Below are 18428 nucleotides of genomic sequence, written 5' to 3'. Positions count from 1 at the left end.
CGTCCATCAACCTGAGTGATAGGGTATGGAGGTGGCAGAAAACGGTCGTGACGAATCATATGCAGATCACTCCGGCTTGCGCTGCAGCACTTAGGTCAACCTCCATATGCAGCTTAGCAATCTGTTTCTTCATAGTATCTTGTGCTGGAGTGGGACGTACGTTAGATGGTGCAGTGTTCGACATAGCTTCATCCTCATCTTCACTGATCACAAGAAGCTGATTTTGAATTATGTGAAAACAGTGAAGGAAATGTCCGCGCTAATATTTTGTAGTTATGATTTTAGCTTATTTTATCAAGAATTTCACTATTTCAGTTTTTTTATGCTATTAATTGTAACAATAAACTTTATATAAAAAAAAGTATTTTCTTAAAAAAATATATATTTAACCTAAATTTTGAAGGAATGCTAAAGTACACCGAACTTTTCTTTCAGTGGATTCCCTGAGAAGCCGTTCAATCTTATGTTTAATGCGATGTATTAACTCTTCTTTCTTCGGGAATTTTTACTTCGCAGTATTCCATAATTTTATCACATCGTCGTGGCAGGACTTCTTCGCCTTATAGACGTATCTTTTGACGTATGCGTTATAAAAATCTTGATAGCTCATTTTAAATTAGTAAGAGCATGAACTAAGTCGAGTAAAACATTTACAAGAATAAACAAAGAAGGTTGGAACCTGTCCGTGTGCCGCTGCCACTCAGCTCGTACGCTCTTGTTCATCGAGTCGCGTGTTCGGCTGATAGTGGCGCGAAAACAAACGAAAGGCTACACTGTACCGTAAATTCAGATTAAATTGAGTTATTTGGTGTAAAACAAATATGGTGGTTTGACAGTAGTAATGTACATATAAAGGCGAAGTATGAATGAAATTATTTTCTTTCGAACGAATTAGTGAATGATCTTAATCATACTACGATCACGCTTAAGATTAAATCTTAAGCATGTTCAATCTGGATAATGGACCAAAATAGTAGTTTTTTTTTGTTTCAATCAGAAAAAAAATTGCGTGATATTTGCCGAGACCCCCCCTCTCTCCAACGTAAGATTAGATGAGATTTGACTCGACCCCCTCCCCCCTTAAACATCTCACGTAATTTATGGACGCCCCCTAACTCCTGTAATAATAATAAACAGTTATCTTAAAAATCCTTTCCCTGTGAATTGTTTAAATCTCATTTAGAATTTTCGACAATCGTAATCGTTGTACAAAATTACAAGTAAAAACACTCTTATTCTTCCTATATTTTTGACAGGGACTAAGGTGTGAGTTTGACAAGCACTTAGGTTTGTGATGGTGCAAGTGCTTGTTTTTTTTTCGAGCATATTGACGAGGTTGCATGGCAAATTAGAATTTTTATTTTTATTTTTTAACATTCAAAATAAATAGAAAATCGACAAAAAAATACAAAATAATATCTTTGACCTGGAAAATTTCCTACAACAAATATTTTTAATATATTGCTTGCTGAAATTTAATCGATTTTCTATGAAATTTAATCATTTTTTATGCAACAATACTTCATAAAAGAGCGTTTTGGGGTCAGTTGATCTCAGCTCTAGGCATTTTTTGAGGACCAGCTGAGAGCGTTTTTACTTATGGATCTGTGCAATGATCGTAAATGTATTTCTAAACTTTTTTACATATATCGTTTTATGATGATGTCTCACAAGTTGGAACGTCAAAACTATAAAAATAACAATTAAAAGATGTCCGTAAAGAAAAATTGACCGCACCTATTTAAAGACCCGTACCTCATAAAAATGCAACACTCGCGCATTCTCTCATTTTGGTTACACTGCCGAGAGCTTGCGACACATTTCTACTTTTTGTTATTATTTCCGGTTGTAAAAAGTGAATTTACTAGGAAACCTAACTGATTATGAGCAGAGAATCAAACATTTCAAAAGATAATTTTGTATGCACTACTTTCCAATTTTCCAATGTAGAAAAATATTCCATTTGAATGGCAAATGAATTTTTTTCAAGGGGAGTTTAATTTTTTATGTAAGCAATAAATGTTACAATATGAAACGATGCTCTTTGAAATATTATAATATAAAACATTCTAAATATTATATAATATTAATCTATACGCGTTAACAAAATAAGTACAAAATGACTTAAATACGCAGTTTAAAATCGAAATCTGCTGGAGGGGAAATATTTCTCTGAAGTAGCACAACTTACTTCTCTTGTTGTTGTTGTTGTAGCAGCAAAATCATTCCCCACACATATACGGGGAATGCTGCTAAAGTTACAGTCCTTGGCCGGATATAAATCCGGGTCATTCCGGTTACGCGAACCGACTGTCGGACAGTTAGCTTTGTACATCAAACTGACGGGCAGAGCATATTGTCATGTTAAGATCTTTATTGAAATTTATGAAATAGGAATTGAAACATAAATTTAATTTTATAAATTTAATTATAATTGTACTATATTTTTTTAGCTGGTGACAAGTGTGTGCACGATTTGACAGCAAGCGTCGTCTGACAACGAAAAATTATTTAAAAACCAATACTCAAAGACATCAGCAAGAAGATTAAAAGGGGCAGAAAAGAACTTTTTATAAAACACTATGACTGACAAAAGCATAAAGTACTCAATGTGTTCCAAAATAACAAATTGCAATACATTGAGTGGAAGGTATCAGACGACTAAAACCCCAAACGAATCTTGGTTGGAGAAGTCAAAATTGAAAGACAATTTGTACAATTGAGTGTATGCAGCGTTGCATAATTAATAATAAATTAACCAGTTGCCACAAAATCGTACGTCACATTTAAAATTTGTTGTTTTCTTCTTTTTTCCCCACAACACGTTTTTGCTATTACAATCAGTAGGATTGTACTGCGGTGTTGTTGGTTTATTATTTCTAAAAATATATATACATACTTATGCACCTACATATGTACGTATGTACATTTTTATACTCCAAAACGTGTTTTTCTCTTCAACTGGTTACCGCTGCAACTTTTCTGCTCTAACGGGCTAAATACAGTGCACTCGCGAAAACTCGAACACACGATAACTCGAACATTCGGAAACTTGAACTTCTCCATTGACTACTTTAAAACTCGAACAAAATGTAGCCTCTCTAAAACTCGAACAATTATTTTCTTTTTTCATGGAAAAACATGTGAGAAATTGTCGTTTTGCATGTGCTGTAACGGCCAGTATTCAAATTTTTGTCGTTATGTGCGTCTTTTGTTTCATTCTAAGGTGCCGCACTGGCTAGGTTTCTTGCTAATTACGGAACTTTTCTTTTAAATTGATTGATTGATATTTGCGCGGTTAAGATGAAATTTATTTGCGTTTTATAATGGGACGAAAACCAAATGCTTTGAGTTTATCAAAAAAGGCTGAAATAATTAACGAGGCCAAGAATGGCGTTAGTATCACAGCTCTATCCAAAAAATATAACACTGCCAAGTCCACAATTTGTGGAATTGTGAAAAATGAAAATAAAATTTTGGAATGCGTTAATAACATGCTATCGGGCCCTGGAAAACGTAAAACGCTTCGCGCTTCAGAATTGCCAAAAATGAAAAAAAAAAGCTTTACATGTGGCTTTTATTACAACGCAGCAAGAATTATCCTATAAATGGATTAATTTTGGAAGAGAAAGCTAAGGAGTTACATGCCAAATATGGCGAGAATGGCTCAACCTTCTTTGCCATCGATGGATGGCTACAAAATTTAAAAAAACGGCGTGGCATACGATTGATTTCAATCTCAGGGGAAAAACTATCCTCGCGACCAGAGTTAGTGGAGCCTTTCAAAACTCAGTTACAAGCTAAAATTCAGGAGCTTGAACTATGCCCAGAACAAATTTACTTATCTGCGTTGTAAATCCGGGTTATATTGGAAGCTCATTCCGGGAAAATCATACGTTTCTAGAATGGAACCGGGAAACAAATCTGAAAAACAGCGCATCACATTTCTGACGTGTGCGAATGCTACTGGGAAACACAAGGTTAAAATGCTTGTCATTGGAAAAGCCGAAAATCCGCGTGCATTTAGGCATTTTAACTGCCCAGTGGAGTACCGAAGCTCAAAATCAGCCTGGATGAGGACACGTTAAGATCCGAAAATGGTTTAATTAGAGTGATGTTTATGCCGCCGAATGTAACTCCTTTGATTCAACCAATGGATCAAAACGCAATAAGAATAGCAAAGCTACATTAGCGAAATTCTCTCTTGGCAGCTATTTTCTCCGATGATTGCGATTTGATCCAATCATTAAAAAAAATTAGCTTGAGAGATGCTGTTACATTTTGGATAGAGCTTCGAATAAATTGAGACAGGAGACGTTGGCGAAATGCTGGACAAATATTTTAAACTTTGCAAATCTGAAAGACGATGACGACGATGACATTCCACTTAGTGTCTTGAAAACCCAAATAGAAGCTGAAGCTAAAAGTATGGAAAAAGAAGCTGCCGAAATTCTCCTCATCTACCTCATCCTGAGGTAGTTATGGTTTTGATGTAAATAAAAAAAACACGATAACAATAATAAATATTTATTAGGCTACTTTCACAGAAGAAGAAATAAGAGACTGGAATAACGACGACTTGATTGAAGAGGTTGAAGCTATTGAAGAAAGCGAGTCCGAAGATGAAGTTGAAGCTACAGGTGGAAATGAACAAAAGTGCATAAGTTCATCCGAAGCCGTAACAATTTTCAACAAAGCTATAGCATGGGCAACTGCTGAAAAAATTAGCCCGAGGAACGTTAATGTGCTACAATCACTGCGCGAAAAGGCTGTATTGAATGCGGTAGAAAATAAGAAACATCAAACCAAGATCACTGCTTTTTTTCTAATAATTTGTAAACAACATTCATATTTACTAACATTTTTTATTAAATAAGCTGACAATGAACTACAAAACATGAAACCAGATAATCTCTTTGATTAACTATGCCATAAAAATGGACAGGGTATAAAAACTGTTAAAACGAATACATATATGTATATAATATTAAAAATACATAACGTTCGAAAACTCGAACATTTCGATAACTCGGACAGGGCTGGTTTCCACGAGTGCACTGTAATAATAAACTTATAACTTTTACTAACAACTGCAGCACAAAAATTGTGAAAATAGAATTATTATTAATACTTCTATAGAAACAATCATAATTTCGTGCTGCTCCAATTATCATGTTGAATTTGGTAATGAAACTACAGTATACCTGCAATCATTGATAAACTCATAGAAAGGATATGTGAATTCAGTTATTTCAGCAGTCGATAAATTAAGAATATACCTACAGATTTATATGTATGTACACATATACATGTGTCTATGAGATTTATTTATTTTTCGGCATATATATTTTTCAAATCTTTTAATGTAATGTTAAATTGTATTAATGAATGTAACGCTATAATCGCATTGCGCTGTTGGCAACTCATTTGTAATTCAATGTTTTTACTACGCTTTGAAGTGGTTTCACTTCAACTTCAATTCAAGATTTCTCGAAAGAAAACTGCGAACTGTAAGCGTACGTGAAATAAAGTAAAAGTAAAAGCAGTTTTTCTCATACAATTATTTCTCACCAATTATGTTTGAATACATACATGCATATGTATATAGTACATATGTATGTACATAAATACCTATTGGGCAGAAAAGGCATAGAGCACGAAAGAAGTTATAAAACTGACTCCAAACTGGTTTAATCAGTAGTATAAATTTATTAACAAACACACTTACAAACATATGAGGGCATTATTTTTAATTAAATATAACTTAAGCGGTTTAACGTATTTCAAAAATTTATACGATTATTTAGCAGCAGAAACGCTTCACTTCCAATGGGCATATCCATATTTTCAGACTCGGTGAGAGTTAATAGATAAAGCCACAGTTTTTGACCAGCCTAGATCGGAAAAATAATCAAGTACCTTTAGTGGGGTTATCTAACAAAGAAAGTAATAGGAGAAACCGAGAATTCCTTCATGTTAAACTAAGTCCCTATAAGTTTTAATTCATCCCAAATTTATGCAGACGCAGCCGATTTATTTTTACTAACAAAAAAAAAAATTCTGATGAATGTAAGGAGGTGATAATGCGGTCTGGAATCAATTTATATATCCGCACACATTTTGGTAAAATGTAATTTTTGCTGGCTGATAACATTTCGAAGCAAACTCATTGACAAAGAGACAGTCGGTTCTACGTAACCGGAACGATCCATGATGAAAAGATTTTTAGAGATGTACTACCTACCAGACTGTTATTCGGCTCAGAGTGAATTTGACAGATATACCGACATCATGCGAGTTACATATGCACATAGACAGGTAAAGGAAAATGATAAGTTTGCAGAATTTATCAGTCAAATAAACCAAACAACAGGAAAGTAATATGATATCATTCCCGTTGATTTCCCAATATTTCATTGAACTCAAAAATAAGCATTTTTGATAAATAAGCATTTTTTGATAAATAAGCATTTTAATCAATAAGCATAAGCATTTTAATAAATAAGCATTTTAATAAAATAAGCATTTTAATAAATAAGCATTTTTGTTATTGAGCAATATAATATGTTGAATAAGCAATTATGTATACAGTTGTAAGCTTTCGTTAAACCTAAAATTAATTAATAAAGTTAGTCTGTGACTGAAACCTTAGAGTCAAACAACTGTCTTGCATTTTTTAAAAACCCCTTTTCTTAAATCAATTATAAAATTGGCGCAGTCGGTTGTCCTTTCAAAAAAAAAGTAATGAAAGGATAGTGATACGAAATTACGGGATAAAGTAGTGAACAAAAAATTACAAACACTATAATACCCATACTAATCCTGCGAATCCGTAGCCAACTCAGGAGTTGACCGGACCCTCCAGGGTATAAATTAAGAAAATAGTGCAGTGAACACTTACAAAGTGAACGCCACTATAAATTAATACTACAGTGCAGTGAACACTTACAAAGTGAACGCCACTATAAATTAATACTACAGTGCAGTGAATACTTATAAAGTAGACACCACCAAGATAAAAACAAAGGGAGCCATCAGCTTAGCAAACAAGCTAGCTGATACACCAACAATCAAAAAAATTAGCAAAAGGCAGCAAAGTTTTGACGAAAGAAGGAAGATGGAGCAGGCTCAAGGAAGGATACCGCCAGAGGATATAGTGGAAGAACTGGCGAGGAGAGAACATCAATTGGAACAGCTAAGACAGGCGTACATCGAACTACAACAACGGCACGCAACCAATGACAACGACCTACAGAGAATAATGAAGAACATTACTCACCTTCCGACATTTACGGGAACCGGCGAAGTAACAGTCAACTCCTTCATGAGCAGTGTCGAATATGTGCTATCAACTATTCAAGACGAAGGAACGCGAAGAGAAGCGACAAAAGCAATATTCTACAGAGTGATTCAAGGTGAAGCAAAGGACGTAGTCATCAACATTCCTCAACCGGACAATTGGAGTCAAATAAAGAAGGCGCTTAAACTTCGTTACAAGCCAGATGTGGAGCCTTACGAAATATACCGAAAAATCTGCAACCTGCGAGCAAACACGGTAAGTGAATTGGCAACAGAAGCCCAAAAAATTAAGTATAAGGCAGATGAAATTAATGTCTATTATAAAGGAGATGCAGGTATAGATTTAAGTAATATAAATAGTGTACTGGTGAACAACTTAAAAGAAATCACTCAGGGGACATTGTTGGACAAGATATATGAGGAACATGACTTATATACAATATTAGAAATAATGACAAAACGACGATATGAAGACAGTTGCATCCGGACAGAATTCAAAAAGTTTAGAAGAACAGACGAACAGTTTAAACAGAATAAAACATATCACCAATATAAACAGCGTGAAAAATATTCCCACGAAGGTAATAAAGACAATCACTCAGGCCAAAAGAGGTGGAATAACCAAAATTTTACAAATCATTGGGGAAATAGGGAGAACAATTCAGGCCAAAGGAGATGGAATAATCAAAATTTTACACCAAACTGGGGAAGTAGAGACAATTATTCAGGTCAAGTAAGGCGAAATAATCAACATTTTTATAAAGATAACAATTCAGGTCAAGGAAGAAGGAATCAACAATTTTATAGAGGCAATAACTTAGAGCAAATAAGGGAAAATCGAGGAGAACCAATGGAAATAGATAATGTGGAAAGAGATTACGATAGATCGCCAAATGCAGGACACCCTAACCATAATTGCAGCCAAAATCGCTTGCAATTATCTAGGCAAAGCTATGGAGAATCTGAAAATCAAGGAGAAATCAACAATTCAATTTTTTTTATGAAACAGCCTCGGAATGCTTACCAAAAATAGAAATGAGAATAGAAAATAAAAATTATAATGCATTGATAGATACAGGAGCTAACCTAAGTTTAGTTAATAGTGAAATAAAAGACTTTCCTAAAATAAAATTAAAAGACCCAATACGATTCAGCACAATTACTAACAAAGATATGATAAATTATGAAATATGCACAGTGGCACCAACAGAATTTAATCTTCCCAGCAACGCAAGAGTGAGATGGAAAGCAACTCCACTCAAAGGAAGAAAATACGATTTTATAATTGGCATGGATATACTAAACTTTCTAAATGCACAAATAGATATTGAAGAAAAGAAAATAATTCTAAACCAAAAGGAATGCAGTTTTTTAAATGACCCATTCAATTTTACCCAAATTCATAGCCTTGAAACTACTGACTTAAGTTTAGACAGATTATCATTAGACCATCTGAATGCAGAAGAGCATAGAGAAATCACAAAATTACTAAAACGATTTAATAATTTATTATTCAAAGAAGGCGATAAATTAACTAACACTACGGAAATTCAACATGAAATCAAAACTACAACTCAACAACAGATCAATTCAAAATTATATCGATATCCACCCCAACATGAATTAGAAGTAAGAAAACAAATTAAAGATATGGAAGAACAAGGCATAATTCAAAAAAGTCACTCTAAATATTCAAGCCCTCTAATAGTAGTACCAAAAAAACTAGATAATTCAGGTGAAAAGAAATACCGTTTGGTAATAGATTACAGAAAACTAAACGAAGTTACAATAGACGATAAATACCCACTTCCAAATATTGACTCAATTTTAGATAAATTAGGAAGAGCTCAATACTTTACCACGTTAGATTTGGCAAAAGGATATCACCAAATTTTAGTAAAAACTGAAGATCGCGAAAAAACGGCATTTGTAACTCCACATGGGTTATATGAATTCATAAGAATGCCATTTGGTTTAAAGAACGCACCAGCCACATTTCAGAGGCTAATGAACGAAATTTTAAGAGACTATATAAACAAAACTTGCGTCGTATATTTGGACGATATCTTAATATTTAGTACATCATTAAGTGAACACATCAATGCAATACAGGACATATTTAAAGTTCTTGAATATAAAAATTTGAAAATACAAATAGACAAATGTAATTTTTTAAAGAAAGAAACGGAATTTCTAGGGCATATCTTGACAAAAGACGGCATGAAGCCGAACCCAAATAAAATTAAAGTAATTGAAAATCTTGTATTACCTAAAACTGAGAAGCAAATAAAAAGTTTTTTAGGACTTACTGGCTACTATCGGAAATTCATTAAAGATTATGCCAAGGTAGCACAGCCAATTACAAAATATTTAAAAAAGAGCGTAAAAATTAATGTAAAAGATCCCACATATATAGAGGCTTTTGAAAAACTTAAACTATTGATCAGTTCGCATCCAATTTTGCGATACCCAAATTTTTAAAAAGAATTTACACTTACCACAGATGCATCAAATTATGCAATTGGCGCATTTATATCACAAGAAGGACATCCAGTATGCTTCGCGTCAAGAACACTTAACAAACATGAGCAAAACTACTCAGCAACTGACAAAGAATTTTTAGCTATTATGTGGAGCGTGAATTATTTTAGACCATACTTGTATGGAAGGAAATTCAAAATAGTAACAGACCATCAACCAATAAAATATTTACATTCAAAATATAGAGGTAAAGATATGTCACCGAGACATCAAAGATGGCTATTAAAATTAGGAGAATATCAGTTTAATATAGAATATATTAAAGGAAAGGAAAATAGAGTAGCAGACTTTCTAAGCAGAATAGAGAATAACGAGGACGTTATTAAAAATAAGGAGGAGGGTGAAAATACCAGCAAAGCACAGTCATTACAAAATTTAGAAGATTATGAATGTAACGTAAATATAATCGACAATTTAGATGACGATGTGTCGATGGAAACGGTCCATTCAGCTGAAGAAAACTTAAATGATCATTTCTATATTAAAGACGAGATAGTTAACAAATATAAAACACAAATTATTCTAACAAACAATAAGATAGAGGAATTAAAAAGGCTACATGGAAAAAGAATAATTTTTGTATCCGAATACGATTTCAACAGGATGAGTGAAATCTTCAGAAAATACATAACAAAAGGAAAAGTAGGAATATTCTCGGAAATATCGGAACGAAAATATAACATAGTTCAGGAAAAATTAATAGAAATGTATTCCAACGATAAACAAATAGAGTTTATAAAATGCACAATAAGAGCACAAGATATCGAAACCGAAGTTGAAGCGGTTAAACAAATTTCGCTATATCATGTTAGAGAAAGCATGCACTCAGGTATCCAAGAAACATATAACCAGCTTAAAAATAAAATTTACTACCCGAAATTATTGGAACTAATACAAATAGTTATTAATCAATGTGAGACATGTCAGGAAATTAAATATGATAGAAGACCAATCAAACCAAAGTTCTTTCACACGGAAACACCCACAAATAAGGGAGAAATTATTCATATAGATACCTATGTCATGAAGAGTTGCCACTTTCTAACAGTTATAGACAAATTTTCAAAGTATGGAGTAGCATATTCTTTAAACGACATATCATATTACTATCATTGAACAACTGGAAGACTATTTCACTAAAATAGGTAAACCGAAAAAGATAATAGCTGACAACGAATTTAATGTGACAAGGATTAAGGAATTTCTAAGCAATGAAGACATAGAACTTCATTTAACCAAGCCTAACAGTCACACTGGCAATGCGGACATTGAGAGATTCCATAATACCATTTCTGAAAAGTTCAGAATGTTACATAAATTAAACAAGGGCATATCAGTTAAACAGTTAATACAAAAAGCTATTAGAAACTATAATGATAGGTTTCATTCTACTATAAAATTCACTCCTTACGAGGTACATAATAATAAAGTGAATCAAGATGTTGTAAGAAGAAATTTGGAACAGATAAAGGAAAAAACAATTGACAAACTAAATAGAAACAGAGAAGAGTATACAGAACAAAGAACAGAAGGATTTATAAAGAATTACAAGGCAGTTAGACACAAGGAACAACCCAAATACAGAAAACACAAATTAGATAAAGTCCATCCAAGCAATATTAAACGACCTTTAAAATTTACAGACATGGATCATGATGATAGCAATAATACTAACGATACGACAATGTAAAGGTATAATGACTTTGACGGAATTAACGGAACAAACCGGATTTATAGATTTACAAATTAGAAACCAAGAAATACCCAAGGATAGTGACATAGTACTACACATGATTGACGTTTACAAACTAGAAACTATTATCAACGAAATGACGGACAATATAATATTAATGAAATTAGAAAATAAAGAGACACTACAACGAGAGTTGTTAGACATAAGGAATAAGTTACTAACGCTCATGCCAGTAAAAACTAGAAATAAACGCGGACTAATTAATGCAATAGGTAGTATGTCAAAATGGTTTTTTGGTACAATGGACGAAGACGATAGACAAAATATACAAACGCACTTTTTACAGACGAATGACACAATGAACCAACAAATCAAAATAAACAATTATTTCAGTTCAGCTATAGAGCATCTCAAAGAAATTGTTAAAAGTGATAGAGTAAAAATTGAAAAAGAACTTAATTCTATTAATAAATTTATGTATGGCGAATATAAACAAAATTTATACTTAGACCAGTATACAAAGATTCAGTTATTAAAAAGTAAAATTGAGCAAATACAAGAAAATGTTGTATCAGCCAAATATGGAATATTACACCCAAATATTTTAACTAGTGAAGAAATAGTAAAATATAATATTGATTATAATAAGCTTAAGTATCTACAATTAGGCACAGCCATTTTAAATAACACCTATCTAATATTCGGCATTAAGATACCTAAAAACTTTGAATATGTAAAAATAAGAAAGGTTATTCCAATACCTAACAAAGAAAATAACGAAATAATAATAAATAACGAAGCAAAAATAGAAGAAATATTCATTTATGCAAATAAAACTTTATTATTTGAAGAAAATAAATCTTTAAAAAGAATGAAACCAAGTAAACACTGTATATTAAAACAAAACTGTCACCTCACCAGAAATAAGGATCTTGAAATTCTAGCCATAGACGTAAAAACGATTATTGTTAAAAATGCTGTAAATTTACAAATGAATCAAACATGTAATAAAGAGAAACCAATTATGAATGGAAACTATATCATAAGATATAATAATTGTTCAATTAAAATTAGTGACTACTATTTTTCAAATTATATCGAAAACATAGAAGAAAATATGGAAAGTGTAAAATATGAAGACATTCGGAACTTTACAAAAAAAATTACATTCGATGAAATATTGGAGGAAAATAGATCAAATATAGAAAACATTTTTAAATTGAAAATTCATAGTAAAATCTCACATATCTGCAATGTACTAAGCATTATCATAATTCTAATAACTGTCATTGTTGTTATCAATAAACACAAACGTATAACTATTAAATTAAATACCCGAATTCAGGAGAATTCTAATCTAAAAGGGGGAGTAGTTACATATGCACATAGACAGGTAAAGGAAAATGATAAGTTTGCAGAATTTATCAGTCAAATAAACCAAACAACAGGAAAGTAATATGATATCATTCCCGTTGATTTCCCAATATTTCATTGAACTCAAAAATAAGCATTTTTGATAAATAAGCATTTTTTGATAAATAAGCATTTTAATCAATAAGCATAAGCATTTTAATAAATAAGCATTTTAATAAAATAAGCATTTTAATAAATAAGCATTTTTGTTATTGAGCAATATAATATGTTGAATAAGCAATTATGTATACAGTTGTAAGCTTTCGTTAAACCTAAAATTAATTAATAAAGTTAGTCTGTGACTGAAACCTTAAAGTCAAACAACTGTCTTGCATTTTTTAAAAACCCCTTTACTTAAATCAATTATAAAATTTGCGTTTTGTATTTCACAAAATTAAGCTTTAGATTAGTGAAACACAAAATGAATGACGTAGAATTCAAATTCCCCTCCATTTTTTTTTCCACCATACCTAATGAGCAAACGTGGTATAACCCCGCAAGACACTAACCACCTTTTCACATGCCCCTTAAAACCCACTCATCTAACACTCCTCTCCCTCTGGACCCAACCTATCGAAACAACAAGTTTCCTGGGCCTACCGTTAGATAAGCTAGACGAAGGCGACCGGTGATATACACTACACTGACAGGGCTTCTATTACTACAACAACAATAACAACAGCAAACCTGGTATCCATCATCCACGAACCGAATTTATATCCGACCATGGACTGTTACTACAGCAGCATTCCCCGTATATGTATGGCGATTGTTTATACATACTGCTACAACAAGAACAACAAAGAGAATTATAACTTGCAACTTGGGCGTGGTTTTTATCCGATCTCAGTAATATTCAAGTCAAAAATCTTAATGCGGTGGAGAGCAGCAAGTATACCAAGTGGGGTCAAGTTTTACGGTAACTATTCATATACAGTAGATTCTGTCGACCTATCGGGAATTGTACATATAAACAAGATTCTAAACCAGCTAAGCAAAAACTCATCACACATTATATCAAAAATGCTAACCTTACAAGTATGGAACCGCCTGCATCACCATCCAGATCAGACGTGTACATTTCCTCAAGTGACGGAAGTGATTTACCGCCAAATCCTAAACGAATGCGCAACATGCGGGTATTGTCTGATTCTATTTCTGACGATGTAAATTTATTTTTCGATTCTGACGTTTCTTAAATAAAGATATAATTTTCAAAAATACAATTTTTTGTTTATGCGATTTTATTTAATTATTTCAGATTCATGCGGTCTATGGAACGTATTTATAGTTATCTAGTACCCTTTTTTATGCGATTTTATTACATTATTTCAGATTTATGCGGTTCTTAGCACTTTTGAAACGTATCTATAGTTTTACTATAGAACTGGTAGTTTTTTTTATGCTGTTTTTTTTTTGCTGTTTCTTGCGGAACGTATATACCGCATAAAAACAGAATCTACTGTACACGCATTTACAAAAAAGGGGGGGTGACACAACTATTTTTCCAAATTTTACTCCCATTGTATTTTGGGTTCATATTTGTGAAACTGTAACTAAGTTGACTTATTTTTTGACTTTTTGACTTTTTTTTTTTTTGGTTGACTTATTATATACTTCATTTTTTGTGAATTATCATTATATGGAGAGTGGCCCTGGTTTTATTGCACCAAACAAGGTTTGGTATCTAATAATAGAATTCAAGATTATCAAGCTATTAATTTAAGGCCCGTCTGATGGAGAATTTGTAGAAATTTACCTCGTTACGGGCATTACATTGAGAGATCCCTATTAGTAATTGATTACGGAGCATTGGGATATGCTTGAGGTAGGGTAAACCCCTTCTTATGCATCATGAAGGTAGTCGGTAATCATTGCGGCGTATAACTCAAAGTTAAATTGAAATCCAGATACCAGCTATCCGAAAGAAAAATTTCCTAAGTTTAAGAATTATATTAATTCAATATATTCATTAAACCTATACTTATATATAATCACGAACATTATATGCACGTATAAGAAGTTGACTTAGTAAGGAAACGATCCGATCAAATTGATGTAGTACATTTTACATTCCCAATGTACGTTTACGTATTTTGACCTAAATTTCAATGCGAGCTTTAAAATCGTATAAATTTTTTTACACCAAAGTACATTTTATATAAATTTCTCAGTTGTAAAGCAAACACTGCTTAAATGAAATACCCTTCTTTTGCCATAATCCACATTTTTTTCTCTCATTACTTATGTACATATATAGACTGCTCACCTATGCAAACGCTCTATCTGCTCCGTTTCATTTTCCAGCTCAATTATGTCAAACAATTCCTTCTCGCCTGAACGCCCGAAAATTCCATTAGGTATTTTACGCAAAAATTTTTTCAATACACTGGCAATAGTATAAACGGAATAGTTGTCAACATTCACTAATCGACCTGATTGCAGGAAGTGAATCAGTTTTTTCATAGCGCCTTGATGGCCGGGTGCACGAAAAACATCTCGCCTATTGGGCGATTCTTTATTAAGTTTAAGTATAAGAACCAGTAGTGGCCCGGGAATGTTGTCGTTGTTTTTGCAAACCTCCTCCAATGCTACACCAAATTTCACTTTTTCTAGGCGATAGGTATAGTCGGGCGCCGAAGTGCCGGGATGGCCGCATGAAGTGACAACGCTGCTAATGTCTGCTGCACGTCGCGCCCAGCTGGACATTTTTAAATGCTTTCAATGATTGTCGCAAAGATCCAAAATTTTCAACACGATACGCGGCGAATCAATCGGAAGTAATCTAGGTCGATAATGCTTTAACTACTTCGATTTTTTTAAATACGTGTATGTACCAAGCCTTTGTGGCAGCTGTTGTGCCGCCCAGCCCGCCACAATTTTCCCCTATACTTTTTTTCCTTTAACAACTGCAATTTTTTATAGTAGCAATTTATGCAGATTTCCCTTTTTAATCGCTTTCACTTTTCGTTTTGCATTCTTTTTTTTTTCTTAGTAAACTTTTTAATATGAAAATTCACGCCTCTCGTATTATAACTCCTTGTACTTTGTAAGTATTTATTAAGCTTGTGGTTGACTTCAACAAATGGTCCTTGCGAAAACAAAACGTAAAAACCTTTTTTGCCGATAATTTAGTGCGAGAAAACCACATTAATAATTCGAAAACTGGAAATACTCATAGCAAGCACTACATTGAATTTACGATTCTTGACGGCTTCATGTTGCCACTCCTGTGTGAAAATTTGTGCCCGTTTTCACAACTTACTCACTGTACTCCGTCTAGCCACGCACACATTTTCCCGCAAACCCACAATTTCGTTTTGCGATCACTAAACTTTTATGTGCATTTTCTGGTTTTCTACTCAAAAGATAGACACAGTTTTCACTTCATTTAAATTAATTAGATTTAATCCTCAAAAATTTTAGGTTTCGGCGTTTCATTCCGTCACTTAACACCATTGTTGTTGCTCCAACGCTGTGTACACGAGAAATTAAATGAAATGGAAGTTTCAGGGTTGCAATTCAGCATTTCAAATTGGTGTTGGCATTGTAGACTAATATGGCATGTTTGCATTTAATAATAACAGCTATCATCTACTTCAGCTTTGAAACGGGCAAGCTTTGAGGCAATTTTTCGAAACCTGAACTGCTAGGATGGGGACCTTCGTACGCCTTCAAGCCTTCAATGCATGATGTCTGAGCTGCGCCTCTACGAGAAAAAGTAAATCATGGCGATGGAAGAATATATAAAATTTTTTTGAAGAAATCAATTCAACTTACATAAATTTTGCTAATTTAGATACAATTCAGAATTGCAGGTGGATGGTGACGAAAATTTCACGCAGTTCTGAGAATATGACTAGTTCATTCACTTTTTTAAGACATTAAATTTTGCAAATTTAGATACAATTCAGAATTGCAGGTGGATGGTGACGAAAATTTCACGCAGTTCTGAGAATATGACTAGTTCATTCACTTTTTTAAGACATTAAGGGTCTGATAGAGTGGATCGACTCGATCTAAAATATATTTTTAAATTTCAATAGAACGATTGAAGCGTCTTCCCTGCCACTAAAAATTGAGTAAGAGGCATATTGCAAAATTTCAAACATGGTTAAGTCTCAAACAATTATGTAATTTATTTAGAGAAAAATCTTTATCGTACTTTATTTATAGATTTAGTTTTTTCTTCCCTGAAAAATGTATTTTTAATTACTTTATATTCTATTTTTTAGTTATTTAAATAATGTTCGATAGTTACTCTGCTTATTGTTGTAATTAGTCTGTAGTCTGTGGAATCATAGACTAACTAAATAAATAAGGTTAGGTTAACCTAAAAAAATAATTTAAAAGTTTCATTTCCCCCAAAAGAATGCTTGCCCAGTAAAATCGCAAAAAATATTGTTATAATTATATAGCTGATATGCAGTTTTAATTTATTGGCATTTAAAATATAAAAAGAAACGCTATTTTTCTGTGTTCGATCTTAAATATTCACAATGCACTACCCATTCACGTTGTCACAATTGTTGTTTGTGAAGGAATGCGCTGTCATTTTACATGATTGACGCACTCTGCATTTGACTTCATTGCAAAAAGAATTCACTCAGAATCTGTGCGGCATTCTTTTCTATTCATCGTATAAATCAAATAATGCTTTAAAACAATGAAGAAGCGGGAGCACACCGTACTAGCTCACTTGATATTTTCAAAATGGCATAACTGGCAACGCCTGTTTCAGGTTGTTGTTCAAGTTGCCATTATAATAATAATAAATCCACCTTGCAACGCGTTCAATCAAATTTGACAGTTATAAAATTATCAATTGAGTATCGAGAAGTTCAGTTAACGACGGTATCTTGAAAATTAAATTATTCGTCTAAAAGAAGCGAGTCACTTTGACAATCAAGACACAAAATCAGCTGCTCTAGCGCCATAGCCTTGAACGCAGTCGGCTTGATGGCGACGTCCGCGAACCATTACCAAGGTCTCAGTGATGATGGAGAGGAGAATGAAGTGGTGCCGATGGTGATACCGCTACTTTGCTCTTAGCGAATTTGACAATATCAACTGAATTTCGTAGTCACATCCCGAATACTGGAATAAAAAAATTTCTTAAACCTGCGAAACGATATAAAAATTAAATTTTATTAAATATTTCGCTGCCTTCGGTCTACAGTTTTTTTATTAGCGCTTACCAGCAGCTTATTTTCCCGGATAACTCTATCAGAATTAACTGACACTATTTACCAACAGACTAAAAATTTTTTCGATCTACCGATTGTTGCGCATAAGCGCTTCTTCAGACAATGAAAAAGGGCAGTAAGGGTAACCAGACTTTGCTGAAAATGAAGTTGTAATTTCAAGCTAAGTTACCACTGATTAAAAATAATATTAACCGGACATTGCGAAAACGGCTCTTAATATGCTGCTGAGCTCATGTAGTGCGTAAAAAAGGTGTCACTCTTTGGTTTCGAGCATA

The 18428-nt window shown here is 33.1% G+C and overlaps 1 protein-coding gene and 1 long non-coding RNA gene across 5 annotated transcripts in view; both read right to left on the bottom strand.

Annotated features, from left to right (window-relative positions):
- LOC129242504 (uncharacterized) overlaps positions 1-16441 on the bottom strand; it is a 75002-nt gene extending 58561 nt beyond the window's left edge. For all 4 annotated transcript variants that reach the window (XM_054879176.1, XM_054879178.1, XM_054879177.1 and 1 more), the window contains exon 1: positions 15216-16441. In XM_054879176.1, the coding sequence (XP_054735151.1) occupies positions 15216-15655 (440 nt within the window). In that variant the 5' untranslated portion in view covers positions 15656-16441. The remainder of the gene's footprint in view (positions 1-15215) is intronic.
- Positions 16442-17345: 904 nt separating this feature from the next.
- LOC129241464 (uncharacterized) lies at positions 17346-18428 on the bottom strand. Its single transcript, XR_008582139.1, has 2 exons — positions 18145-18428; positions 17346-18067 (listed from the first exon to the last, which is right to left on the bottom strand). It is a non-coding gene; the product is annotated as an uncharacterized LOC129241464 (long non-coding RNA).

This window comes from Anastrepha obliqua, chromosome 3 (assembly GCF_027943255.1).
Source record: "Anastrepha obliqua isolate idAnaObli1 chromosome 3, idAnaObli1_1.0, whole genome shotgun sequence".
Taxonomy (NCBI): domain Eukaryota; kingdom Metazoa; phylum Arthropoda; class Insecta; order Diptera; family Tephritidae; genus Anastrepha; species Anastrepha obliqua.
Note: the sequence above shows the minus strand (reverse complement) of the source record. Positions and strands in the feature narration are given on the sequence as shown.